Genomic DNA, 27,070 nt, shown 5'->3' on the forward strand with positions numbered 1-27,070 from the left:
GATCTGGGGGGTAGCTTAGTGGGAGCTGAGCCCACTTAAGGCTCAAAGTCTACATTCAAAGCTGGTTAGCATCTTCGGTGGTTGGGCGATGCAGTACTCTCGCTCTGAATATGCTTCTCGATCTAGCACTGAAGAGCAAAAAGTGTCTGAGGCTGTGTAGAGGGGGGAGGGGTGGAGTTGAGGGTTTGCAGTCCTTTTGGGGCCTGCACCGTCTCTCAGACACGGTGGATATTCTCTGCTCAGCCGGGCATAATCTTTAAGGCCTCTGTGACGTGCTTAGCCCTTGTCTGATGCCAGCTCTCCTAACATCAGGCCAAGCTCCATTAACTAGCCACATTGACATGGGGACGGATGACTCACGCTTTTCAGAGATCTTTTTTACCCAGAGACTGACGTATTGTCTCTCGAGCGGCCAACAGCAACAAATAACTTCCATCTATTGAGTTTTTAGCTATTTATCTTCAAAAAGCTCTTATCTCGTGATTAATTGCACACAAAATGCATATGCAAGCCATTTGACTATACTGGCAATCATAAGTATAACTAGGCGCTTATGGTTACTGTAACTAGTGAATGAATGCAAAGTGACAACATTATAGGAATATCATTCAGACCACCCTCTCAAGTTCCATTCTTTTGTTAAGTAGCTCCACGGGTTGGGGATCAGTGGCAGTGGTCTTTGGAAGGTCTGCAGAGTAATCATAATATGGTTCAGCCCTCGAGCAAGAACCTTTATTCCAACTGCTCTAGGGATACTGGCTGACCTTGCTCTCTGCTCCTCATTTGCATGTTGCTTTAGACAAAGTATCTGCTAAATGAGCATTTTTAAATATGAATATATTTATATATTATACTTTAAATATGACTTTTAAATACGAGTTGTATTCACCCCTTCTTTTATAAGTCCCGTCTCTACTGTCCTTAGATTTCAGTTTAGCTAAGCACTTAATTAAAATGACCTATGCTGTTGTTTGAACGAGTCATTTACCTTAAAATTTGAATAGCTTTTCATTAAAATCATGTGAAGTCAAATGCACTGCCTAAAGACTTTATTTTTTACAGTTTTGTAATAAATATTGCGGTGTTGGTGGCCCAAGCGCCGACCGGGCAGCATTTTGCATGTCCCAGCATGCCCCGTGAGTGACTGTAGATAGCCCCTTGCAGTATTGTTGTGTGTTAATACTTGTGCTCCCATTTGTTGTGTGTCTGTTTCCCTGTGTCTTATGTGAACCCTGTCCAATCCTCGCCTGTCTTTATCATTGTGTAAATTACCCACCGTGCATGTACCTTACCGTCTGGCATCTAGCCTCCCTGCTTTTCCTTATGTACTATTTGGTTTGGGGCTTGTTGGGTCCTCGTGTGAGTCCTTGTAAGGGCTGTGATAAAAAAGCCTGCTGTTCCCTACAAGCAGGCCTCCTCATCATTTGCTACTACTGCGATTCTTGGGTTTGCCCAGAGCCACATTGGTGTCAGAAATGGAACGCTAGAAGTGGCCCCACATCGTGCAGCAGGTCCAACTCCAGCCTGGCATGCCTGCAGGCAACACTGAAGCTGTGAATCAGGAGAGGTGGCGGTTTTGCAACCATGCTGGCCTGGGAGAAGCTTGTCTGCTGGGGGGCACCAGTTCCACTTCTGCCCAGAATCCTGCCCTAGACCAGCCAGCAGAAGGGCAGAAAGGGCCACAGAGAGGGAGGCACTGCATGAGAAGCTCCGGGCCTGTGCAGTGCACCCTGAAGCTGCCCCTGCCAGCCCACCAGATCCCTGTATCACTGCAGCAGGCCCTGAAGCTGCCCCTGCCAGCCCACCAGATCCCTGTATCACTGCAGCAGGCCCTGAAGCTGCCCCTGCCAGCCCACCAGATCCCTGTATCACTGCAGCAGGCCCTGAAGCTGCCCCTGCCAGCCCACCAGATCCCTGTATCACTGCAGCAGGCCCTGAAGCTGCCCCTGCCAGCCCACCAGATTCCTGTATCACTGCAGCAGGCCCTGAAGCTGCTCTTGCCATCCTGCTGGCTCCCCGTCCGAGAATGCGTCACTAATCGGGGAGTTTGGGCACTCACAGAGGCTCTGCCTGCTTGCCAGCCACTAGCAGTGGAGCGACCCCAGCCATGAGAACACCCAATGGAGGCAGCAGGCTGAGACTGCTCTTCTTAGTCATGAGGCCCTGCAGGGGAACCAGCCTGGTGGTAAACAACTGATCCACCCTAAAGTCGCAGAAGAAGAACTAAGAGGTCGGGGGGACCGGGATCTTGCTAGCCGCCCAGCACCTACTAGGAGCCCGGCTCCTCCAGAGATCCATAGCTGTTCCATGCATTGGCAGTCCCGGAGATTGGGTGCTGGCTGTGGGAATCACTGGGTGTGGTGTTCCCCAGAGCGGATGACCATTGAGGGGGCGTCCCTGTCATGCCACTGACAGCCAGCAGCTCAGCCTTGCTAGAGCTCAGGAGCTGACGGCTTCTTCCCCCTCCTCATCGGGGATGAACCAGCGGCCGCTGCCGGACCCTGGAACTTTGTGCCGAACTGAGGTGGGACTGGATGTAAGGGGTCGCTGGGATGGCTGACCCTTGGCGGGGGGGTCATGTTGCCTCAGCAGGCCAAACCCCGATTGGGCTAGATTTGCATGTCCAAACATGCCCCATGAGTGACTGTGAATAGCCCTTTGTAGTGTTGTGTTATTGTTAATACTCGTTGTACTCTCTTATTGTGGCATGTATGTTTGCCCGTGTCTTATTCAAACCCTGGCCAGTCCTCACGTGCCTTTAGCATTGTGTAAATTACCCACTGTGTCTGTACCTTACTGTCTGGTGTCAAACCACCATTTTCCCCCATTATATTTGGTTCAGTGTACATTGGGTGCATGTGAGAGTCCATGTAAGGGCTGTAATAAAAGAACCTGTTCTTCCCTGAAAGCAAGTTGCCTCATCATTCGCTGCAGTCACAATACTTCAGTCTGCCCGGCACCACAATATTAGTGATAACAGTAATGGTGATAAAATCAGTTTTTCAAGTCTTGCTTGAGTTATCTTACATCTGGCTAATGGTGAGACTCATAGCTGAAACATACACTGAGCTGGGAAGCAGTTCTTATTTTGTAGTTTTCCATACTGGGTAATCAAGAGGCCGTCCTTCAGTAGGGTCAAAGAGGCCTGACTGTAGGAGGCAGTCATCATCCTGCATCTCTGACATCAGCAACCAGTCAAGGCCTTATAGATCATTCCGAGTCCAACCGCCGATGTTTTTTGGGATTATGAGCAAAAGGCTCAAGGATGGAATACACCAAGCATGGGAAATCAATACATTGCTCGGGCACACACAAAATCCTACACACAAGCACATGATACGAGTAATTTAGAGATGACGGCAAGAGCGGGATGGCGTGGCAGAGAGAGTGTGCATGTTTTCCCAATCTCTCTGTTGGACTTGTGGGGCTCAGTTAACAGTCAACCTTCAGGTAACATTTCCACAGCAAATTAATTCAGCGTAATTGACTTCCCTTATCAATTCGCAATGCTGCTAAGCCAAAAATTGTTATGGGTTATATTTAACGTGTGGCCAAACATTCCGGCAGATTTCAGAGGAAAACAACAGTAATAGCTTGAAATAGAATTTACTTTAATAACGACACTATATCATGCTCCAGTTGAGTTTCCAAAATTATGGGAACAGGCGGTGTTTTTATTGCTCTATTATCTTAATTGTAAATACAAATGAATGCTGCACCATGAAAGCCCCCCACCCCCCGAGAGTCTGTCCTCCCATCAGCTCTCCCCAGTATTTCCCACTCTGCAGCTGTGACACATGGGCCAGACCAGCATGTCCTCTGTTAGTCAAGGGCCTTGTTGTTCTCTGCTCTGAACCCACTAGGAGACTCAGGTGTCCAAATGATCTCCACAGCAGTTTTCCCATATAACTGCCCCCTTATAATAGAAAAGTCGACTTTTTGACATCTTGGAGCTTTTATGTCAGTTTTTTTTTACATTTTTAAATGCATTAAGAAGATACTTATTACAGAGATTGTTCATGTTAAGCTGTGTAGCCTGACATTGGAGGGCTGTGGGTTCTGGTCCAGTTTGGTTTTAGTTTTTAAGTCGATTGAAGATGGAATGCAGGTCAAGAATGTTGTTTTTTTCTAGTTAAAAAACAAGAAATGAAGGAGCTTGAGAAAGACTTGCAGAACTTTCTTTTTTGTCAAACTATAAAGTATTCCAGCTTTAGGACATTTTAATGATCAGCTGTCTTGCCAAGAATGGCTTTCCTTAGATGTTTTATAACAATGGATTTCTCTCTTTGCTAGGATTTATGGGACTGGATTCTTTTGATCCAAGTGTCAAGGAAATGGTTGCAATTAGTCCCTTTCTGTGTTATTATTGCACATACAGATTAAATCATGAAAAATTTCATTCCACAGACAGGGAGTTTATTCTTTCAGAGGCCTTTGACCTTTAGCCTTCATGAGGGAGGATGCTTTCCTGGACTGACATGTGACTCCAATGATATTTCATAGCTGACTGTGACATCACAACTCTAACATTTTCAGTCAAATGCCTTTGACAACCAGCTGGCTGGCCCTTTAACACACCCACCCACAGCGCACCCTGGCTACTACTTGGATGTTAATTTCAGGATGTGCTTTAATAAGCTAATGGTTACAGGGAGACCTCTGAGGGCAGAATAAAACATCAGAAGAGGGGCATAAATCGTCGGGGGTATCGCTGCCCCTTTTATTACTGCCCACTCGTGGGAAGGGTTACAGTACATCATTTCTTTAGTCAGCACTTAGGGCCCTTAGGCCTCCTGCAAAGTGCCATGGGAATTCACTCCGTTGAAAGTATGTGTAGCATGCAGGACAAATAAAGTGGCCCCTCTAGGACTCCATAGGGCAAAAAATATCACCAGCTAAAGTGAATGTGGCACGGATATAATCAATGCATAAGTTTTATATATTTTCCTTAAAAATGCGGTAGAACTGACAATACTCATTGTTTCACTTATTGCGTTAATTTTATTTTAAAGCTTTTTCAAAATTTTAACACAAGGAAATAACACTGTTTCCTGTGTACACAGAGAGAACTTTCTTTGTATTAGAACAAGTCTGGCGTCCAGCTTAAAGCAGTCAGATTTTCATTGTGAGTGGTGCCTCCTCTTTACCTTCCAGGTACTCCTTTCAGGATGAGGAGGACATGTTCATGGTGGTGGACCTTCTGCTCGGGGGAGACTTGCGTTACCACCTGCAACAGAATGTACAGTTCAAGGAGGAAACTGTGAAGCTGTACATCTGTGAGCTGGCCTTAGCCCTCTACTACCTGCAATGCTGCCACATTATCCATCGGTGAGTGCTCTTACCATAGCAACCAAAAACACTGACACACTGCTGCATGTTCTCATTGTCATTATCATTGATATTATTGTTGCCATAATCAGATGTCATTGTTCTTTTCATTAATGATATTTTAGCATTGTAATGGTTATTATTGTTATTCACATGAATAAATATATTCTTGAAGGCATTGTTTATACCTAATGATGTCACAGTAAAGAACCAAAGGCTATTTTCCCTGTGAATAAATCTTTGCAGCTCGTGTTAAACAATCATTCGGTTTCTTAGCCATCTCAGCAGTATAACTGCAGGCTGTTAAAAATGCAATAAAAAATGCAGCAGATGTCCGTGTTATTGGAATTTGCTTATCTTGTCAACATCCCATGAAAAATAATTGTAATATATTTAGTGCATATTTAAATGAATTGCACATTTCCCTTTTTTGGTTGTAACACTCATCAAGTGTGTGACTATAAAGATTCGGTTTATTTGAAGCAAATGACTGGTCTTAAAGGCACCACATGCAAAAATAGAACTACAATAATCTAGTATAAAAAGCCTCTTTGAATTAAACACCAGTGATGGTATCTGTCTTGTAATTAGAGGGAAGGCTACAATCTAGACTTCTGCAGAAAACAGAGAGAGCAGACTTTAATTCTACAGCATATGCCAACAAAACGAATGGCTATGCTGAATGGTAAGCAGAAGATGAATCACCTCTAAACAGCAAGGATTATGAATAAACAATGTACTAGCAATCCTCTCAAACAAAGTATTAAGTTTTGTTTGAACACTTACAGACCATCTGTTTAATTGATTAGGAAATAACTCAATATAGTTTGTTATTCACAAAAAAAGGGTGAATAAGGGAAGTGATTAAACAGCTGTAATCTTGTTGGCTGAGGTCTGAACGATGTTCAAAAGGGAAGTATCATGGTGAAAAAGCCCTATTTTGCCAATGCTAATTGAAGAAGAGAACTATTTTCACAAGATCATCCCCAGAAATTATCTATAACATGACTCTTTCATCTTGAAAAGCTAGACAGCCAAGCAGGAAAGACTAGCATTAGTAACAATGAGGATAAGAAATTGCTATTCATCCTATACTTGGCTGCAAAGGGGAACTGACAGAATGAATTATTATCTCAGAATCTCAGATGACAAGGATTTCACTATTGTGTTAATTGCAAGTGAGAGCAAAAAAGATTTGTTTTTCTGTTTGTTAACATGTACATATATTTGTATCTTCTTTAAAACATGCCATACCTTATTGAAGTGGTAGAAATGTTAGTAGCTCATTACAATGTGGATTTCTAACGTGAAATCATGTGTAGTTAGAGAATTAACATTAACCCAATATAGTTTCCATTTATATTTATTTAACAGACATTTGTCCAAAGTGAGTACGAGGGAGGTAACACAAGTGTACAGTTATCAAGGAGACTATTTAGGCACAAGTGCTTCCAAGCTAAGCTTCCAGTGAGTTTCCAGTAACAAGTGCAAGATTGGTCTGTTGTGAAGTAGAGCTATGTTTTTGTTCTGCGTTGAAACTATATTTAATCTTCAGAGAATACTAAAAGAAATCTGTAGATTCCCTTTGCTGTTTAAGCACCAAAGTAACAATCTCTACTTCTTCAGTATTGAAGTACAAAGAAGATTTTTACTCTACTCAAAAACTCGCTTCTTGCAAAGTCCCTGAGGGATCACAGAGTAATTCAAAAAGCACTTTGCATACAGTCATCTGTATAATTCAAATTCCCTTGGTTACTGACCTCACAGATCCAAAAAAAAATCTGTGACCCCCCTCCAGAGTAGCCCTCAAATATGAAAGGCTGCACATGAATCACAGACATCGATTTTCGCCAATTTGTTTCTGGACACCATATTGTCGTGGCTGCCTTTCTCTATTGTTCAAATAAATTACAACAAACAAGCAGCTTCGACCATGCCATTCAAATAAAAAGTGCTATTGACAAGGTAAAACTGTGTTTAGGTAGGTCACTTGGTGGCAAGATGTCTACCTGTTGCTTATTATTGCTGTTGTGTACTGGTTTTGTAAGAATTGTTCATTTTTTTCTAGAGGGATTTTTGTACAGAAACAGACTTGATATCAAATTTGGCTCCCTTATGGAATCTCAGGTTTATTGGTTTGCTCAGCTGAGTCAATCATGTTCTGTGGAGTTTATTTACTCGCTCCATTATGCAATTGGAGAACAGAGAATACACTGTAAGTAACCATGTTGGGATTTGTGCTCACTCTGCTAGAGATAATGACCCCCGGCTCTCCAGTGTCAACAGCAGCTCAGCCACACAGGACAGGCCACACTTACACAGTGGGCACTGAGGCGAGTCCACATTATTATCCTCGACAATCTTGGTGTCGTTCTGTTCACTCTGTGTCTCGTTGATCCCTGGGAGCTCTAAACTCAAGAGATACTAGAAATTGTAACTCAAGCAGCTTCACACCAAGGACAACCATTGGTCAAGGAGCGGAATGTCACGGGGGCTCCGACAGTCATTGGCCATGTCAGAGTCAGCTGCTGTTGTCCCAGTCTGTGCCCTTTTCCCCGTTGTCCTAGTCTGTAGTGTTCCCCCTGCTCCCCGTCGGCCACATGGCTCTCTGAGATGAGTATGCAGTTGTCTGTTACTCCCTCTGTTGTATGTTTGAATCCTGCCTCTTCTGTTTTTGTATTTTGTTCCCTAGTGTTTCATTTGTATGAGTTTTATAGTTCCTGTGTCTTGTACTTGGTTTTGATTTCATGCTTTGTGCCTGTGCTTGTGTTTTTTACCTGTCTGTAATTCCCCTAGTGTAGATTCTGTTTCCTCATTTCTGTCAGAGTTTTAGTTTTCCCCTCCCAGTCCCTGAGTTAATTAGTTCTACCTGTTGCCTGTTCTTGTGCCTGCCCTTGTGTGTTTTCCTGATTGCTCGTTGTCCTGCACCCTCCCCGATTGGTTAATTGTCTATCTCACTCCTGCTGTCTCGTTACCCAATGCAGTTTTCATATTTAAGTTCCTGCTTGAGTTCAGTTCCTCAGTGGTTCATTGATTGTGATTGTTGATGTTAGATGTATGTCCTGCCCACATTTGTAATTAGTCTTTGGTTTACCCCTTGGCTTTTGACCCCTCGTGGTCCTTTTTGTTTTTTGTAGTATTCCTAGTGTTTTCTGTTTTGGTTAATAAACCCTGTTTTGTCCTTCGAGCCGTAAGTGGGTCGTCCACATTTCTGCCAGCATCATGCCTCGTTCTCGCGCCCGAATTGCCTCGTTTTGTGACAGAATGATTCACTCAAAAGGACGATCCCCAGGCTCCATAACACCCCTCATGCTGGGATATGTGTCCCTAGCACCAGCTACTGTGCCTGCAGTGCTCGAGTTGGAGAACTCACCCCCTGGACCAGTTCCTGTTCCTGACCTGCACCGACATGGTGAAGTCCGTTCTCTGAGTGCCTACTATGGCACCCGCCTGGCTTTTAAATGTTCCCGGTCTCCTGTGGATACCATCCCTCGAGTCCACAAGTTCCCTAGAAAGGGGAGTTAAGCTCCTGCAGAATCAGCAGTGGAGCAAATAAGCAAAAAATAAGCAAAATGCCAAAAAGTGTTAAAGGTATTATTGTGACACTGGGAATGATTTTCTGTAACATTTATGCATTTACTAAATATCTAGTCCGTTGACTGTATTAGAAGATGGCCAAAGATGATAATCTTGTCCATGACTCATTAATACAATAATACCTAGACATTCAATTTTTAGCAGAAATGTGAAACCCTTGACCTTCAGGAACTTGTCTAAAGACTAAATATGATTATTATAAATCACGAATACCTTAATAAGTGATGTTACTTATTAAGGCTTGAAATGCTTTTGATGGTTTTGAATAATTTTGAATAATTTAAATACTGTGGCATTTAATATCTCCTAATATCTAAAAAACTCAAGTGCTTTCATTATTATGAATCTTGACTGAGGTATCAACCATATATTCTATTTGCTTTACATATTACCCATGTTAAACAGAAAGATAGCTTTTTTGTTTCAAGTATACAAGTTTCTTTTTGATGACACTGGATGACTGAAATATAAGTCATCAGATGGATCAATAGTCATTTTTTAAAGCTTTAGCCAAGAGTTTCAGCACTGAAAGTTGCTGGAGAGGCTGATCAAGATCAAATCTCTATCAACCACCATTATCTCTGCACACTTCTGATTTACCTCCACTATTGAAAAAAGCGCAGAACTGCCATTCTGAATGCATAATGGATGGTGTGTTATTCTTTAAAGCATGTTTTCAACAGGAAAGGTATTTGCACAGGCAGCTTTGCACTGCAACGGTACCAAGATGTGGTAAAAGCTGCATTTTCTGGGCAAAATGTGAGAACATTGATAACCTCTCTAGGTTGCCATGGAGACTCATTTATGGAATGGGAATCTATCTCGGGTCTTTTGTAATTAACTGAACTATCTCGTGTTTTCTTCAAGCCTGAAAAATAGGTCTAGTATCTGTGTTAAACTAAACACCCGCTAGAAGCATTTGCTGTTTATTGTGTAAATTAAATATTGTCCCTGAAATGCAGGGACAATGCTACAATGTCTGTCTTGTATGCAGGCTGGATCCAAATTTTAGTCATTTGAAAGTAAGCTAATTTATCCAAATACACCCTAATGCAGGGGTCACCCACATGGTTCTAAAAATGTTCTAAAAATAGCACAACTCACCAGTAAGCATTGTCTAAAATTTTATTTTATCCTGTAGCTATTCTTCTTTAATCACATTTGCATTTATATAGATTTGAAAATGACAATATCTTAAAAAAACATTTAAAACATGTTTATTATACATGAAGTTTAGATAAGTTTAGGAGGGCGTTTTAAACTGGTAGCCATTCGTATGTAAGCATGAAGTAGCTCTCAGTTTCAAAAAGGTTGGTGACCCCTGCCGTAATGTGCTACAGGAGCGTAAGTAGTATTATAAGCAAAAGACTGGTGAAGTTATGGAATATTTAAATGAAATATGGAAGGAATGTGCTGAACTGAGGGTTTTAAATATAAAAATATAGCAAAGTACCAAGTTAACATACAGGCATATTGATAATCAAGGATGAAATTACAGGGGTTCCTTACATGGAAATATAACATTCAAATAACTTTCTGAGGGATAGCCAACATGGATTTAGGATAGGTAAATCCAGTTTAACTAATCAAGTTCTTTGAGGAAGCTACAAGAGGAATTTATCACAAAAAGGCCTACGATGTGATCTACTTAGATTTCCATAAGGCCTTTGCTGTTGTCCCCCACAAATGGCTCTTGCTTAAGCTCAAAGCTGCAGGGATTTTAGGAACTGTAGCAGCTTGGATCGAAAACTGGTTAACTGACAGGAAGCAGCGAGTAGTTATTAGAGTCACAGTGGGCCTGCGTTCATAGTGGGGTACCACAGGGTTCAATTTTTGGACCACTATTGTTCCTAATTTACATTAATGATATTGACACCAATACATACAGTAAACTGGTTAAATTTGCAGACCACACCAAGGTGGGTGATGTAGCAAATACTGATCTAGCAGCAGAGAGGCTACAACGGGATCTTGATTTAATTAGCGACTGGGCTGATATCTGGCAGATGAAATTTAACGTAGATAAATGTAAGGTAATCCATGCAGGGAGCAGAAATATAAAGTTCAGATATTTTATGGGTTCCACTGAAATACAGGTAGCTGAGTACGAGAAAGACCTCGGCGTGTATGTTGATGCTTCCATGTCCCACTCTCGCCAGTGTGGGGAAGCAATTAAAAAGGTCAATAGGATGTTGGGTTACATCTCTAGGTGTGTGGAGTTAAGTCAAGGGAGGTGATGCTACGATTATACAATTCCTTGGTAAGACCCCACCTAAAATATTGTGTGCAGGTTTGGTCACCATACCTTAAGAAGGACATTGCTGTCTTGAAAAAGGTTCAACGTAGGACTACAAGAATGATTCCTGGTCTTAGAGGAATGTCTTATGAGGAGAGGTTAGCTGAGCTGAATCTGTTCAGCCTAGAGAAAAGGAGATTAAGGGGGGACATGATCCAGGTATATAAGGTCTGATCTGGATGCTATTCAGCCAAATGGCTACTTCAATATTAGTTTAAATACTAGAACTTGTGACCATAGGTGGAAATTAGCGGGAGAACATTTTAAACTGAATTTGAGAAAACACTTCTTTACAAAGCATTTAGTTAGAGTATGGAATAGTCTTCCTGCTAGTGTAGTGCAAGCTAAAACCCTGGGTTCCTTTAAATAAGAGCTAGATAAGATTTTAACAACTCTGAGCTATTAGTTAAGTTCTCCCCAAACAAGCTTGATGGGCTGAATGGCCTCCTCTCGTTTGTAAATTTCTTATGTTCTTATGAACTGTTTACAAAAATCCTGTCTGTGTAAAAGATTCACATAATCCTTAAATGACATCCAACCAGGACACTTGGAAATGGATTCCCTATATCCCTCATCAAAAATGACATTGCCCCCTGCCTCTTTAATCAATAATATAGGTCAGGAATTGACCTGGATTTGAAGTCACATTTTCCTTATTGGTGACCTCTGCAGACCTCTGCTGCCTCCCAAGCCATTCAATAGGACCCTAGAATGCACACGAGTTATTTCCATATATATACCCACATTGTTACAAACAAAAGGGTGAGAAAATAAATTATTTTATTTATATTAAATTTAAATGTATTCATTTTAAATAAATCCCACTGGCTTCATACATCAGGAAAAATAAACAGCCAATTCCATTTTAGGTCCCAGCATGATTAAAATTGAAATATCAACAGTAGCTCAACAATAATGAGGAGAATCCTTTCAGAAAAATCCATCAGTACAGTCTGATTTTGCTCGGATAACATCTCTGGAAATGTGAGACTGACTTGCCTCGTTTTCAGAGATCTGCTCGAAAGGATATCCACAGTAAACCACCGTAGTACATATTATGTCTGTTGTCTGACTGAATGCAATTTATACATAGAAATTATTTATGGGCAGATTAATGTCTGCACTGGGAAGTTTGGGGGTGTTTCCATTTTTTCTTTATACCTCCACTGAGACCATTGCACATGAGTTTGAATGTTTTTCTCAGTCTGATGAGAAATACAGTTGTACCTCGGTTCTCGAACTTAATCCATTCCGGACTCCGGATCGAATCCTAAAAAGTTCGAGTTCTGATCGAATTTTTCCCATAAGGAATAATGGAAAACCAATTAATTGGTTCCCGGCCCAGCAAAATTGCACCTAATTTTTTAGCATTTAAACACAAAATGAACAGGATAAAACAAGAAGAGCATTTTTTTCAAAATGGCTTCCAAAACAATAAAGATCTTATCCTAACATTACCCCTGTGCTGCCCTGATCGTCCGCTCCTTCCGTGTGCCACGCCCCCTCGTTAACCTCGTGTGGGATCCCCATGTGATCAGCTGTTTCTGGTTGTTGTCATTAGTCCGCGTTTTAGTTTGTTTCCCCAGTCCGAGAAGGGTCCAGCTGCAGACGCCTGTAGAGTGGAGCTCCACCGGAAATACGTCACCTCCACAGGAAATACATGATTTTAAGGGGCGTAAAGTGGAGCTCCACAGGAAACACGTGACCAAACTGTGTGTTACAGCGCAATTTCAGTTGTAAAATTCTCAAAAAGTATGTTTTTGTTCATTTATACGCTAGAGAAATTATTATATATATATATATATATACACATATATATATATATCTGGTCTGATCTAGTTTGTGGAATATATATATATTGGTCATAAGATGAGCAGTTATAAACATGCCATACATACGCAATTGCTATTATGTTACTTTCCATACACATTACTAATATATATATTGGTCTTGCCTTAACTGTTATAAACATATATACGATTGCTGGAACAGCGCAAATGCGTACGTATTTTATGTGCATTTGCGCTGATATGACAAGAAATTATTGTGCATTTTAACCTGTATATGCTAATTCGTACTTCATTTGCGGTATATAGGTTGAAATGCACGGTATTTTCTTGTCATATCAGCGCAAATGCACATAAAATACGTACGCATTTACACTGTCACAGCAATCGATTGCCGCACGTATCGCTTTTAAAGGTGAATGCGTACTTGCGTACCAGTTATATGCAGCCCTGTATGTGTTGTATAAATGATGATCAACATGTAACAATTATATTCAATCAACTGCTAAATTTATTTAGACAGCAACAACAAACAGAATTAAATAAAAAAAAAATCAATCAACACACTCATGTGCCAGTAATTTAATCTTTCTCATAACAGACAGCATTAACCCGGAGGCCCCGCTGGTCAACACAGGCATGTAAAAATAATTCCATGTCACGTGTTTCCTGTGGAGCTCCACTTTACGCCCCTTAAAATCACGTATTTCCTGTGGAGATGACGTATTTCCGGTGGAGCTCCACTCTACAGGCGTCTGCAGCTGGACACTCTTGGGGCCCAGTCCGGTCATTGGGTGCGTTCGACTTGCTTACAGCGCTGGCTTAAAGCAACGCATTCTGATTTCTGATCCTGACGCAATGCATTACGGTTAGATGCATTGCGACCTCTCACCCGGCTACACAAACTGGAACCGCCTCCGTGACGACACACCTTTGCCCTTATTGGCTGAAGAGTTTAGTTTACACGCATGACGTTTGTATCCCAGGCAGCGTAATCTGCTATTTCTCCAGAATATTACGTAAAGCAGTGAGAACTGGTTTTCAGTTAATTTACCTGGTAAAATAAAGTTTAAATAAATGACATTACTGCTCTAATAGTACATGTAAGTTAGTGGTTTATTTATTGTTAGTTACTGTAATGTTGCGCTGCTTTATCTGGTTAATCGTCCAGTCTGTGAAGAAGGCATTCAAGTAAGAATTGCATTGTAGTTAGACTCATTTCCTGGTGCGTACAATTTATATTAGGTCAGCGTTCACGCTTCGACTTCTGATATTCAGATCGAGTTCTAGGTCAAACTGGTTTGTTCGACTTTTAAGAAATTCGAGTTCTAGTGAGTTCAAGAACCGAGGTACCACTGTACATCTTTCTGTGTGTGGGAATGTGTTACATTTAACCCAAATAGGGACTTAAGTAAATGTTACCATTTAACCCCCTTTCAAACAAATTACATATGGATAATCTTTGGGTATAGTCTCGGATTTCCTCGTTTATTTCATGCCTTCACCTTTGGACGTCACTTCAAGTTCGCAGAAATGGAATCCTGGGTACGGAAATGGAAATGAAGGCACATTTAGTCTTCCAAAGGGGACTCTGCTCATTTACATAAATGCCTCGCAAGACAATTTGCATTATTTTAGTGGGAATTTCCCATTCCTCTTCACAAAGACTTGACTATCTTGATTTCTAAAAGGCTCTGATTTATCTTGCGTACCCGTATAGCAGATACCACAGTGTGGTGTCTCATTAAATAGACAATTAAGAACAGACATCAGATTGAAATATAGCTGATTGCCCTTTGGGAATGTTTATGCAAATTCTTCACTTCGTTTTAATTGGACTGCACACTCATTAAAATTGAGATGCAAATGCAATTTGCCTGTCTAAAAATACTCCCGCCTCCCCCTGATATGCATCTATCTTGACATCTGATGAATTACTGTGTGTGTGTGTGTGTTGGTAGCTAAATCAGTAATGCAACAGGCAGCTTCTTATGAGCAGTGCAATGTCAACACTGTGCCATAAGGATCTCTCCCCATCAGTGTACAACTGGCTAATACCTGATAAATGAACTCAGTATGCATTTATAGGACAGTATGTCTCATATGTACCTTTCCTTCTGTTTTCCCTTTCCAGAGATATAAAACCAGATAACATTCTTCTGGATGAGCATGGTAAGTTGAGCTAAAGGACCGCATTACTTTCTTTTAAAAACTTATGAAACGTTACACACTAATTTCATGCCTTGTTTGTTTACTAGATTTCCATCAGACTAGCATGCATTTAATCCGGAATGTCGTCCCCGAAGCACTACTACCTACACAGATCTGCTATGGGTCATTTCTGTTGCATTTTAGCCTCACGTTCAGTGGCTAAGTCCTGCAGTGAGCTTCCCTTACCCAGCAGCCTGTGCTCCAGCTGGCTCAGAGATATTAAGCTCCAGCCTTGGACTGGTCTTCAAGGCAAACATAGATAATCATAGAAAATCACAGAAATGTGAAAGGTGGGGGAAGGAGGAAACTTGATTCAGTCCTTAGCTTGTTCAAGTTGCTCCTCTACATTCTGATGCTGAGTGCAAGGCGTTCTGACGGATAAATGCCAAACTATTGGTGAAATTAATAGTGGCACTTGTGTATTACCTAATGCTTCATAAGAAATAATGGACCATAAACGAACAGATGCATGAAAGGTAAAAAAAAAATAAAAAATCAATGTAATTACATTACATCGCCTGGAGTATTTTCAACAATCAAAAAATCGTTACACAATGCCAGTAACTTCACTGGATTCTCCTAGTGTTCCACATTTTCATGGATGGAAGCACATGAGCCAAGAAAATATTTCTCAGACTACTGAATGTCATGTGGACACTGATTTATGAAGAACAATCAAAATCCACTCCCTCCCTCTTGGACATTATAAATTTTGATGGCTCTTAAAACTGTTTGCTAAATACTCCCTTCTTCATAAACCCTCAGAGCAGCAATATATTACTGTGTAATATTTTATCCCAGAATTATTAGAAGCTCATCATGGTGGTCTTTGGTTTGAAGGGAGTTAATGTCAAACCAGCGAGACAAAATGCTCATGTTAAGGGTGAATGGACAGACATACAGATGGAAGCACTTGTTGAGCTCAGGGTGAAGGGCTGGGGGAACCTCTCTTTGTTGGCCTGAACTTACCACTCTCACGGCATTGCCCCAGTTCTGCAATATGTTTTGCAATATCTGCCGTGTCATATTATCATATATCATATTATATACTGTATGACGATCCTTTTACTTTCCACAAAAGCTTACGGGTTGTGGTGAGCTGTAAGCTTATGCCAAGTAGCATATCTCGAGAAGCCTAGACAGGCAGTCAGGTCATCACAGAGCACAGTATGGGCAACTTAGAGCCACTAAATCACCTGAATGCATGTCTTTGGACTGGGGGGGAAATTGACTTTCATTTACTGAACTAGTAGCATAAATGAAACCAACAACTGAGCCTACAGTGTTACATACTGAGCCACTATAAAAAAAGTAGGTATGCAATTTTAATTTTACACTCTTTGGGTCATGTTTAGTTTCTTGGGCGTTCATAATGTCAGTGTTTGTTACATTACTAGAGCCTGTTTCTGACACTGTGACAAACTTTAGCACACAAATCCCAGTTAGCATCAATGCCCACAAATGCTTGCAAGATGAACTCCTTCAATTCCACCACTGTGTGGGGCTTCCTCTCAAAAACCTTCTCCTTTACTATGCCCCCAGAAAAACTCCACAGGTGTCCGGTCAGATGAACGTGGTGGCCAGTCAATGCTGCCCCGTCGACCTGATCCAGCGCTGTGGAAAAGTGCTGTCGAGTTAGCTAACGTATGTCACAGTGTCAGGGACAGGCTCTAGGAATGTATCAATGTTGACGGAGAACATTTCAAACAACTAAGAGGCTAAATATGACCCAATAAGTACTGTAAAATAAAAACTGCATACCTACTTTTAAGAATAACTTTGCAAAATTAAAACTTTACTTTGCAAATAGAACATTTACTTTGTAAAAAAAAAAGAAACTACTTTTGACCCACCCTATATATGTGTATATTATATTCAGATTATGCTTGAAGGTTTTCAGTGCCTGTTTTTCTAATCAGGGTAGTTCTACAGGGTTCCAGAGCTTATAATAGGAGGCATACAGAGAATCTACACTGGAAGGGACGTGAGTTCATCACAGGCCAGTAGCACACATTTGAGCAAATAGCACAGCACAGTGAATTCCGTGTCTTTATTTAGGCACACAATCATTGGCACTGCCTAACATTCAGTCTCATTTATTATAATGAAAAAACAGTAAAACGACGACCATACAGTATGTCACTGTTGTTCTGGTTAAGCTCCAAAGCTCTATCCAACCCAGCTGGGTGTTCAGCTGGACCTGGAGGCCCATGCTTGGGGCAACTGAGGTTCTAAACAGACAGCAGCTCTCCTTTTTGTTCCCTGCAGGTCACGTGCATGTCACAGACTTCAATATCGCCACTGTTTTGAAGGACTCCGAGAAGGCAATGTCCATGGCTGGAACCAAACCCTATATGGGTGAGTGGGACTGGGGCTGCACCACTATTTGCGTTATAACATGTGATACAATTCTCATTCTGATCTTTACTTAAAACGTGAGACTCTTAGTTAAAACTGAAAAGGAGAAGGGAAATGTGGTTTTGCTGAGGAAGATTTTTCCCCTGTATCATTGTACCGAGTTGTAAATTCACACAGTGGTTTTTATCACGTTCTTCAAGTCCACCTCCACAAGGAGGTCACACAATGTCTGATAAATGTGCCAAATGAGTGATGCTTAAGCAAAAGATTTTTATCAGAGAGATGAAAAGCCCACAGACGATCAGAAGAGCTGGTGGTCCATCTTCAAAGGCAGCCCCTAACCCTCTCCCCATTTTCAAAGACGCTGCATAATGGATCATTGGTGACAGAAACAATTTCTGGCCCGAATCAGTACTTTCATATTTGGGAAATCAGGCACTGTCACCCTTGCAAAGTTTATTAGACGTCATTTTGTGTTCCAGACTTGAAAAGTGATGGAAATATCCATCTTTACAAGTGGCAAATGTCCCTTCCAACGCATGAAGGCCCAATACCCTTCATTGCATCTGTTAGTAATTTTCACACAAAGCTTGGTTGTAAAATCTCTTTAATGATGCATTTGTCCGTTTTATTTTCACCTCCTCTGCCTAAGCTAAGGATCAGATTTGGACCAGAATGAATTTATACACTGTTTAATCCTCCCCCAAACGCTAACATCTGCTGCAAGAAACAAGGCGATAAACAGCAAGCTTTCGCTTTCATGCTTGGGAACGAGCCAAAATCAATTAATTTTTTGTGGTCAGGGACTTTCTGCTACAGCCAGTAATCTAAAATAGATTAGATAGAATTTCACTTTCCAAGTTATAACTGAATACCAAAGGCATTTATGAGTGATCTTGAGACCTGTCACATGCATAAACATCTGTAAAAATCACCAGAGTAACATTGCTAGAGACTCTTGTATGGGCAATTATATAAAGTATGTACCTTTACAAACATGAGTATGACCGCATAAAGTACAGATTGCAATTTTGCACTCATGTCTGAAAATCAAACCTCTCTTTCTTTATCATGGTGCTTCAATATTTTAATTTAGATATGAAAACAAGCATATTTGAGTATGGCTGGTGATGAGAAACAGGCTGCAGCAGTGGACTGTAAACTGTCTCTGAACAGCCCTGTTGTTGGAGGGGAAGCTGTCAGAGGAGGTTCCCACAGGGCCCGGAAGCCACTTTCTGGTCCTGTTGTTCTGTGCCTGAAGGAGGCAGTCAGAGCCGCATCCGGCATTCAGGAAGCCCTCAGGGAACCAGGCTTCAACACTGCAAGTCTTGCGGCCAGGCAGTAGGGAGACATCTGTGGTTCAGAAAATAACTTTTTAAAAAAGGCTTCCACTACAGAGTCATGCTGAGGGAGACGAGAAACATTTCCCGTCTTTTGCTTGTATGTTCCTGAGATTTGCTACTTAAAAGGCAGCAGGCAGAGAAGAAATTTAGTCACCTCTCCTGAGGATTGACTGAGGGAACCACAGCACTGAAAACGTCCAGAATGTACTGCAGCTCCAGCTCCATAATTCTTTCAGTAATGGTTTTTCCTACATCTTTTTAAAAATTCAATTCAGTTTATTTTGTGTAGTGCTTTTCACAATACTGTCGCCCCAAGGCACTTAACAAAAGTGTGTGGTAATGCATTACTACATCATTTATACAAAATGGTGCATGAAACAGGGAAAAGGGAAATGTGAAAGAAAGAATGTCAAAAGACAACTGCAGATGGGAACCAAAAACTCCAGAGTGAGGAGACAATAAACCTAAGGACCAAGGTTAACTGGTTGCCTAACCCCCCTCGACATGCTAATATTATAGAAAACAGAGCAAATACACCTAAAAAGAATAAGGTGGAAACCCTAATGTATCTCTTAGTTTCTTGGATAGCATCTTCTCTCTTAGGAAATGGTCAAAGCTGATGATGCAGCTGATAGGCTAACTGGAGCAAGCAAATCACTGGGTGGAGAAGTAAGGTGACTGTGGATATGGCTCAGGATTAAAGGATCATGGTCAACCCCCATTCCTGCTCCTCATAGAGATGCCTGTGGAGGCTCATAGCTCTTAACAGACAGAAGCACAACAAAGGTAGCTCCACTTTTAAAGTTATACAACAGAAAGCAAAACATATTGCATGTACAGCCAGATATGTGACAATCAATGATCACTATAGTAGGAACAAGAAAAAAAGATTTGTCACAGGGTCAAACTGAATTAAAGCACTTAGGGTTCATGCGAATCAGCGTTGGAGAGGCTGCATTTATTAGGGGTCACAACAGAGATGGGTTAGATAAATGAGATGGAGAAACATCCACCCCAATGCAAACTCCAGTCACAACAGCTAGAATAGCTAGTTATGCAGGCAGTAGTTCCAGCTCTCTTCCTAGGTCTAGTCAGGGAGGCTTTTTACAGGGAGCTATGGTGCTGGGGACGTTGGAGCAGCTGGTGTGACCATTGGCCAGTGGGTCATTGTGGGTGTGGCCTTGTGGTCACATGTTGCTCTGCTCTCCAAAACACTAGTCTTGAAATTTGAGAGATGGGTGCTGTCTGAGGTCCTGCTATAAGCACATGGTCACCTTTCCATTGGCATGAGTGTGAGGGTCCCAGAGGTGCTTTCCTGGTGCACTGGGCGTGGTGTGTGGCTTTGTGGGTCAGACCTCTGTGTCTGTAATTGGAAGGTCTCTGATTTAAATCTCGTGATTTGGCAGAATAGTCATGTAACCATTTGCCATTTAGCAAGGACCCTTAACCCCTGGGGCACAGGATAAACATCCTGTGCTCTGATCCCAAATCTTACTGGCAAGTTTGATAGGAGAGCAAAGCTGGATATGGAAAAACAGAATTCCTATATACCTGTACTTGTTCTTGTACAAAAAAACAAAGAAAAGTTTACGATATAGCTGGGCGATATGGCAAAATATTTAATTCATATCTGTTGATATTAATAATTATCACAATACAATTCAAGTCATTATTTCTTTATTTCAGTGCTCCGTTTTTGTTTAAAATTCCCTTAGAATTGCAGAACATGAAACAAGTGAGAAATTCAATGCACTGCAAAATGAAATCTAATTTTAATTAAAAAATCATAAAAAAATAAACTTTTTTTTTGTTGCAGAAACACAGACAATACAGTTTGTTGTTAGGTTTTTTTTCTGACAGCCTTGCTGTGCAGGGAACAGGGTTGACTTTGCTGAGAGAGTTGTTGCTCGTTCTGTAATGAAAAATAAAATTCTGTGTCCCATTCTGTGTAACCAATTCAGGGTGTAACTTGCCCCATATTTCTTCAGAGTGAAAGTGGAAACCCTAATTGCTTGTGTTTGTGATTGTAAGGGCTTGCATTTTGTATGTTCTACTGGATGACAGTGCTTCAAGTGGTGAAATCCAGCCTAGATATATAATTTCTCCTGTGTGCCTTGGGTCTCCCCCTGGTTAGACTTGCCCGAAACACCTCCCCAGAAGGCATCCTAAAAGATGCTCGAACCACCTCAACTGACTCCTTTTGATGCGGAGGAGCAGCGGCTCTACTCTTAGCCCCCCCCCCAAATGTCTGAGCTCCTCAGCTCCTCATCTCTCAGACTGAGCCCAGCCACCATGCAGAGGAAGCTTCATTTTTGCCGCTTCGATCTGGAATCTCATTCTTTCGGTTTCTGCCCAGAGCTCATGACCATAGGTAAGGGCAGGAACATAGATGGACTGGTAAATCAAAAGCTTTGTCTTTGGGCTCAGCTCCCTCTTTACCATGATAGAACAGTACCGTGTCCGCATTACTGCCAACACTGCACCGACCCATCTGTTGATCTCCCGCTCCCTTCTTCCCTTACTTGTGAACAAGACCCCAAGATACTTAAACTCCTCTGTTTGAGGCAGAAATTCATCCCCTACCAGAAGAGAGCAAACCATCCTTTGAACTATAGCCTCAGACTTGGAGGTGCCTGATCGTCCTCTGAGCCACCTCACGCTTAGCTGCAAACCACCCCATTGCATGCTGCATGTCACAACCCGACGACGTCAGCAGGACCACATCATCTGCGAAAACCAATGATGCGATCCTGAGGCCTCCGATCCAGACCCGTCTGCCCCTTAACTATGCCTAGAAATTCTGTCCATAAACGTTATGAACAGATCGGTGACAAGGGGCAGCCCTGGCAGAGCCCACCGCCCACTGGGAACAAGTCAACTTACTGCTGGAAAAGCGAACCAAGCTCTCGCTCTGTGTGTACAAGGACCCCCCCCCCCCCCCAAGAGACATGAGTGTACACATTTTCCAAGTCCACAGGACACATGTAGACTGGTTGGGCAAAGTTGCATGAACCCTCCATTATCCTTGTGACGGTGAAGAGCCGGTCCAGCATTCCACGACCAGGATATAATCTGCATTATTCCCCCTGGATTTGAACCCTGGGGGGCTATAAGTAGATCCACCCCTACCTCTCACTATCAGCAACTTCACAGTAGAATAGAGTCCATCCCCTTTCCTGGAGTTTGGTTCTAGGGCCTGAGCCATGCATTGATGTGATCCAGAATATATTTAGTCGGTATGTCTCTACCTCCCACCCCAGCTCAGACTCCTTTCCCTCCACAGAGGTTACATTCCATGTACCAAGAGCCAGTTTTGGTAGCCAATGATTGATCTTTTGAGGCCCCTGCCTCCAACTGCCACCCGACCTGTATTGCACCCGACCCCCATGGCACCCCTTGCAGGTGGTGGGCCAACAGGAGGGTGGACCCATGTTATTTCTTTGGGCTATGCCTGGCCAGGCTCCATGGGTAGAGGCTGGGACACCAGGCACTCGCCTTTGAGCTCCCACCCAAGGCCTGGCTCCAGGGTGAGGCCCTGGTCTCCCCAGTCCGGGCAGGGTAACGTGATCCATTGTATTATTAGCCATCATGGGGATGCTCTGATTCGTACTTATGCTAGCCATTCACCTATGACCAATTTGCCTTGGGAGTCTCTACCAGGGCCAATTGCCCATAGCAACATAGCTCCTAGGATCATAGAGGCACATAAACCCCTCTACCACAATAAAGTGGCGATTCATGGAGGGGAAGTGGTGAAATGTCTGCAATATTTCCAGTTTTAGTAGGCACAAGACACAGCACCAGTCTGTTGTGTGTTGGACTTAAAACTGTGAAAAGGACCAATGTACCAGTGAATTCTTTTTACCATGTTTACCCACATTATCCCCTAAATAAAAGATGAGGCTGCTGAGCTGTCACTTTCTTCACTGGCACTCAGTTTCCTCAGAGGGAGCACATCGCTCTTCCATGATATTACCTAAATGGATGTGTGTGGTGTGCTCTGCTCATCTCAAAGCACTAAAATATGATTGGTTTGGATTCAATTTGTCTCTGTGGTGTAATAGGTTGATGGTTGCTGCAAGGCAATGTTTGTTATTGAGTATTTATCTGTTACTCATTTTCTTATTGCTTAAATTTTGTATGATGAAATGATGTTTATATCGCCCAGCCCCACCTCACAGTATATTTGGACATATACCTCTCCATAACTTGTTGTCCAACACATTAAACTTACACTTTAATATTATTTCAAATAAGTCCATCCATTGTTTGTGCATCTCACAGCTCCAGAAGTATTCCAGTCCTTCATAGATGGAGGCCCCGGTTACTCTTACCCTGTGGACTGGTGGTCACTGGGGATCACTGCTTATGAACTGCTCCGTGGATGGGTAAGCACTGCAGAGCACCGCCAGCTGCAACAGTTATGATGTAGCCGCTGTGCATATTTCCAACAGTAAAATGCTAAGACAAAATAGTTGTACTAAGTAGTTTAGATACTTCGCAGATAGTGCTGTATTTTAAACCTTATTATGGCACAATATGAAAACATTAAGTACAGTGCAGTACTCTACAATAATGCAATAATCTTTTTATATTTTATAAAACACGAAACACTGTGCTTTACGTCCTAACGTCAGTTTTAAGAAGTTTCATATTTTATTTTTTTATTGTATGTTTTTATAGCACGGCCGTTAATGGACATTGATCGAATGGACTTTAAATGGGGGATACCTGTATTGAACATTCATTGCAACAATTAAGGTTACAGAGCAGAAATGCCTTGATGATTTTGATTTTATTTTACTTGCTTTCATAGTTCTTTTAAATTTATTTATTAAAATGTGAAAAAATATTTTTTAATACTTACTATGACAAGTCAAGTAGGGTTGCAAAATTCTAGGAATATTCTTGTTAATTCCCATACTTTCCCGTTAATTCCCATGGAAAGTTTCTAATGAGGAATATTTCCAAAATTCCCCAGCTTAACTTCCCATGGAACGGAAAGTTTCAGGAAAATTTCCAGAAATTTTCCAGCCCTTTGCAACCCTAAAGTCAAGTGAAGGAAATGAAAGCTGCGTTTATCCTTCTGGTCTCATAAACAAAGATGGATTCAGGATTGATTGCAATAATAGCTCGATATACAGTAAGTGTTAATTATATAAATGATGCTATGAGGCCAGTAAGCCAGGTCATAATTGAAAAATCTGCTGCTTTTCTGTGTGTTTTTGTTTCTCAGCGGCCTTACGACATCCACTCTAGCCTGGCTGTGGATGACATCACCAACATATTCCGCGGCGAGCGTGTGCACTACTCCTCCACCTGGTCTAAGGGCATGGTGTCGCTGCTGCGCAAAGTGAGTTCCTGCTGGAATCTGCCCCGTTCAGCTGTACTGAAACAACCCAAACCACTGAAGTTATATGACCGATATGCCCTCCACAGATGTAGTAAAAGTAAAGCTATGACTAATGTTGAAATATTTATTTTTTAACCCTTCCCACTGGGTGAATTTCCTTATATCAGTAATTGAACGCTGTCATGAGTGTTCCATACTAGTGTAAAAATTCATTGATGCATCACGGTGAATTGACTATTAAGGCAATATTAACTGCATTGATCTGTAACATTAGATTCAGTTATAAGTGGTTTTTTGGAGGCAAAATCCCCCTTAAAGTTACGCTTACTTTCAGGTTGTACGCTCTCACACTCACATGCTGCAGGTAGACAACAAGTAATTGCTGGCATGAGAATTTTTGGAACATAGGATGGCAAGGATAGGCTCATTATTATTCATACAGGAAGTATGACACTTTTAGGAAACTTGGCCCTATTTTGTAACACAGAGCACATTCTGTAATGGTTAAGATAATATTTGTACTAGGATGCTTTTGGGAAACACCCCTCTTTTGTAGTGAAAATGCTCGCTACAGTAGCAATGTTCAAGACTCTGATGTAGCTAACTAGCTAGGTAAGGAAAAAGTAATGTTAGCCTTAAGTCCATTTCACACCAAACAAACAGCTTTATTTCAATGAAATCTTTCATACCAAGTCCGTCCCAGATTGGCGTACCACAGGTTAACCTAGATCTGGTATCTAAATCGTGAAACCACACCCCCTGCCCCCACCCCCCCCCCCCCACTACATTGGCGAAATTCACTTAGGGTCAGGAGCGGTGCCAGAGATTTTCTTTTTGCTGGTTCTATGGGGTTGCTTGACTTTTCAGCAAGTATGCTCTGAAATTTAGGGCTTTGCCTGCAACACCCCCGACAGACATACAGTATAATAACAACTGGTTTATTTTATTGATGCATTTATTTTTCAGAGTAAAAATGATATTATTCAATTCAAATATTAATAATAAACGATTCTAAATAAACCACCGAAGTTTCTTTGGGTGCTAAGGGGGAACTTCAGCATCCTCAAACCCTCCCACCTCCCAGATCATCAAAATATACCATATACAGTACCATCATTAGCTCCCCAGATTATTTTATTTATAAATGTATCTCTCATTGTAAAAAAGATTGGAGACCAGTGGCAGATTGTGGCAGAAATGAAAGCTTTTCAATGCATTCAATCATTCCCTAAATAATAATGATCAAATCGATTGGCCTCGGGGCAAATGATTCACACACCTATTTCATACCCATGGGAATGTGCATAGCTTGTTCACAAATTAATTGTTCAATTTCCTTAAGGGGTTGTAAGGGGATTTCCCAGGCAAGATGTGACATAATCAGAGTAAGATGTGCTCTATCCTGAAAACATACACGTTGTGTTTTCTGAGCTAATGAACCTGACACATGCAAGGGAATTGCCCTTGGCATCTTCATCTTCCAGGCACTGCAGGCACGTGTCTGCATAATATGCTCGTGCCCCACTCTTCCAAACATGCTTAGTAATCAGCATATGGTGGCAAGCGGCAGGTTATAAGACACAGGGGGCCGTTCCACAGTATAGACAAGGGCTGTGCTAACATTCTATTCTCCTGGATATCACTCTGGCAGTTTCATTCGTGAGAGGGTAACTGCATACCTTTGTTCCCATCCCCCCAGCTTTTAGACAAAGACCCAGAAGGCCGGCTTTCAACCATCAGTGACATCCAGAATTCTCCATACTTGGCTGATGTCAACTGGGACGCCATCTTGGAGAAAGCTGTCCCCCCTGGCTTTGTTCCAAATGTGAGTTATTCTCTGTCATTACTTATTAGCATCATCATTGTCCTAATTGCAATGAATGGTGACCATCAAGGCCTACTCTGCATTGACTGTGCTCAGGGACAGATCCACTGGGTGTGACCAAACTCAATATTCCTATCAGCATTGTCTCTGCCCTTTGAAGCAAACCCACCATGTTGAACGGCACATATACAGCACGGACGATTACGACATATCCTTTGCCCATTGCTTTTTTACAGCTCAGCTATGAACACGAGCCACAAGACACACATGTTTCAGCCGAAGCTGCATGGGGACATAATGATGAGAGTAGTGCTTGACATTCAAAATGATTTGAATACCTTTGCTTTCATCTTTCTGCCATCCCACGAGCACATCTGAGCGAAGCAAACATTTAATGGACAGGCTTTCATTTCTCATCCCTTATGTCCCTTTCTCACATCTTGCTCCCTCTCATTTGCCTCGAATATTCATCTTTTGTTGTGCATTAGGCTGCAAAACAAGGACTAAATAATTCCCTCCGGTGTGAAATAACATCCAAATAATTGTATTGCATGCCGTACTTTATAAAGACCATGTTTAGTGAAATGTGGCTCCTTGTAATGTCGTGCTTAACTACATAGGACTTATTAAGGTAAAAGACTTCCCACAGGGGAATGAATTCTGACTCAGCTTCAATCACACAAAAAGAACACATTTAATTGATTCTGGGAACAGAGTAGCTGAAGAGCAAAACAAGAATGAACAAAAAGCAGAATGGACAATATGGCTTACAAGAAACATCAGAAAACACAATATATGAAGCACTTTTGTCATTTTTTTAAGCCCCAAAATATGTGTAATTCTACCTAGGGGGAGGAACATGAGACGTACCACATGACTGAGATGTATCACATGACTGAGACGTACCACATGACTGAGATGTATCACATGACTGAGATGTACCACATGACTGAGATGTACCACATATACATA

General features: G+C 41.8%; 1 protein-coding gene and 1 long non-coding RNA gene across 3 annotated transcripts in view; one reads left to right on the plus strand and one right to left on the minus strand.

Moving 5' to 3' along the window:
* LOC111837675 (serine/threonine-protein kinase 32B) overlaps positions 1–27,070 on the plus strand; it is a 54,129-nt gene that overhangs the window by 19,857 nt on the left and 7,202 nt on the right. For both annotated transcript variants that reach the window (XM_023799931.2, XM_072718545.1), the window contains exons 4-9: positions 5,155–5,328; positions 15,143–15,180; positions 17,488–17,577; positions 23,205–23,308; positions 24,157–24,273; positions 25,973–26,098. In XM_023799931.2, the coding sequence (XP_023655699.2) occupies positions 5,155–5,328; positions 15,143–15,180; positions 17,488–17,577; positions 23,205–23,308; positions 24,157–24,273; positions 25,973–26,098 (649 nt within the window). The remainder of the gene's footprint in view (positions 1–5,154; positions 5,329–15,142; positions 15,181–17,487; positions 17,578–23,204; positions 23,309–24,156; positions 24,274–25,972; positions 26,099–27,070) is intronic.
* Positions 5,010–11,411, minus strand: LOC111837676 (uncharacterized). Its single transcript, XR_002836707.2, has 3 exons — positions 11,231–11,411; positions 8,702–8,857; positions 5,010–5,227 (listed from the first exon to the last, which is right to left on the minus strand). It is a non-coding gene; the product is annotated as an uncharacterized lncRNA (long non-coding RNA).

The sequence above is a fragment of the Paramormyrops kingsleyae genome, chromosome 12, assembly GCF_048594095.1.
Source record: "Paramormyrops kingsleyae isolate MSU_618 chromosome 12, PKINGS_0.4, whole genome shotgun sequence".
Lineage (NCBI taxonomy): Eukaryota > Metazoa > Chordata > Actinopteri > Osteoglossiformes > Mormyridae > Paramormyrops > Paramormyrops kingsleyae.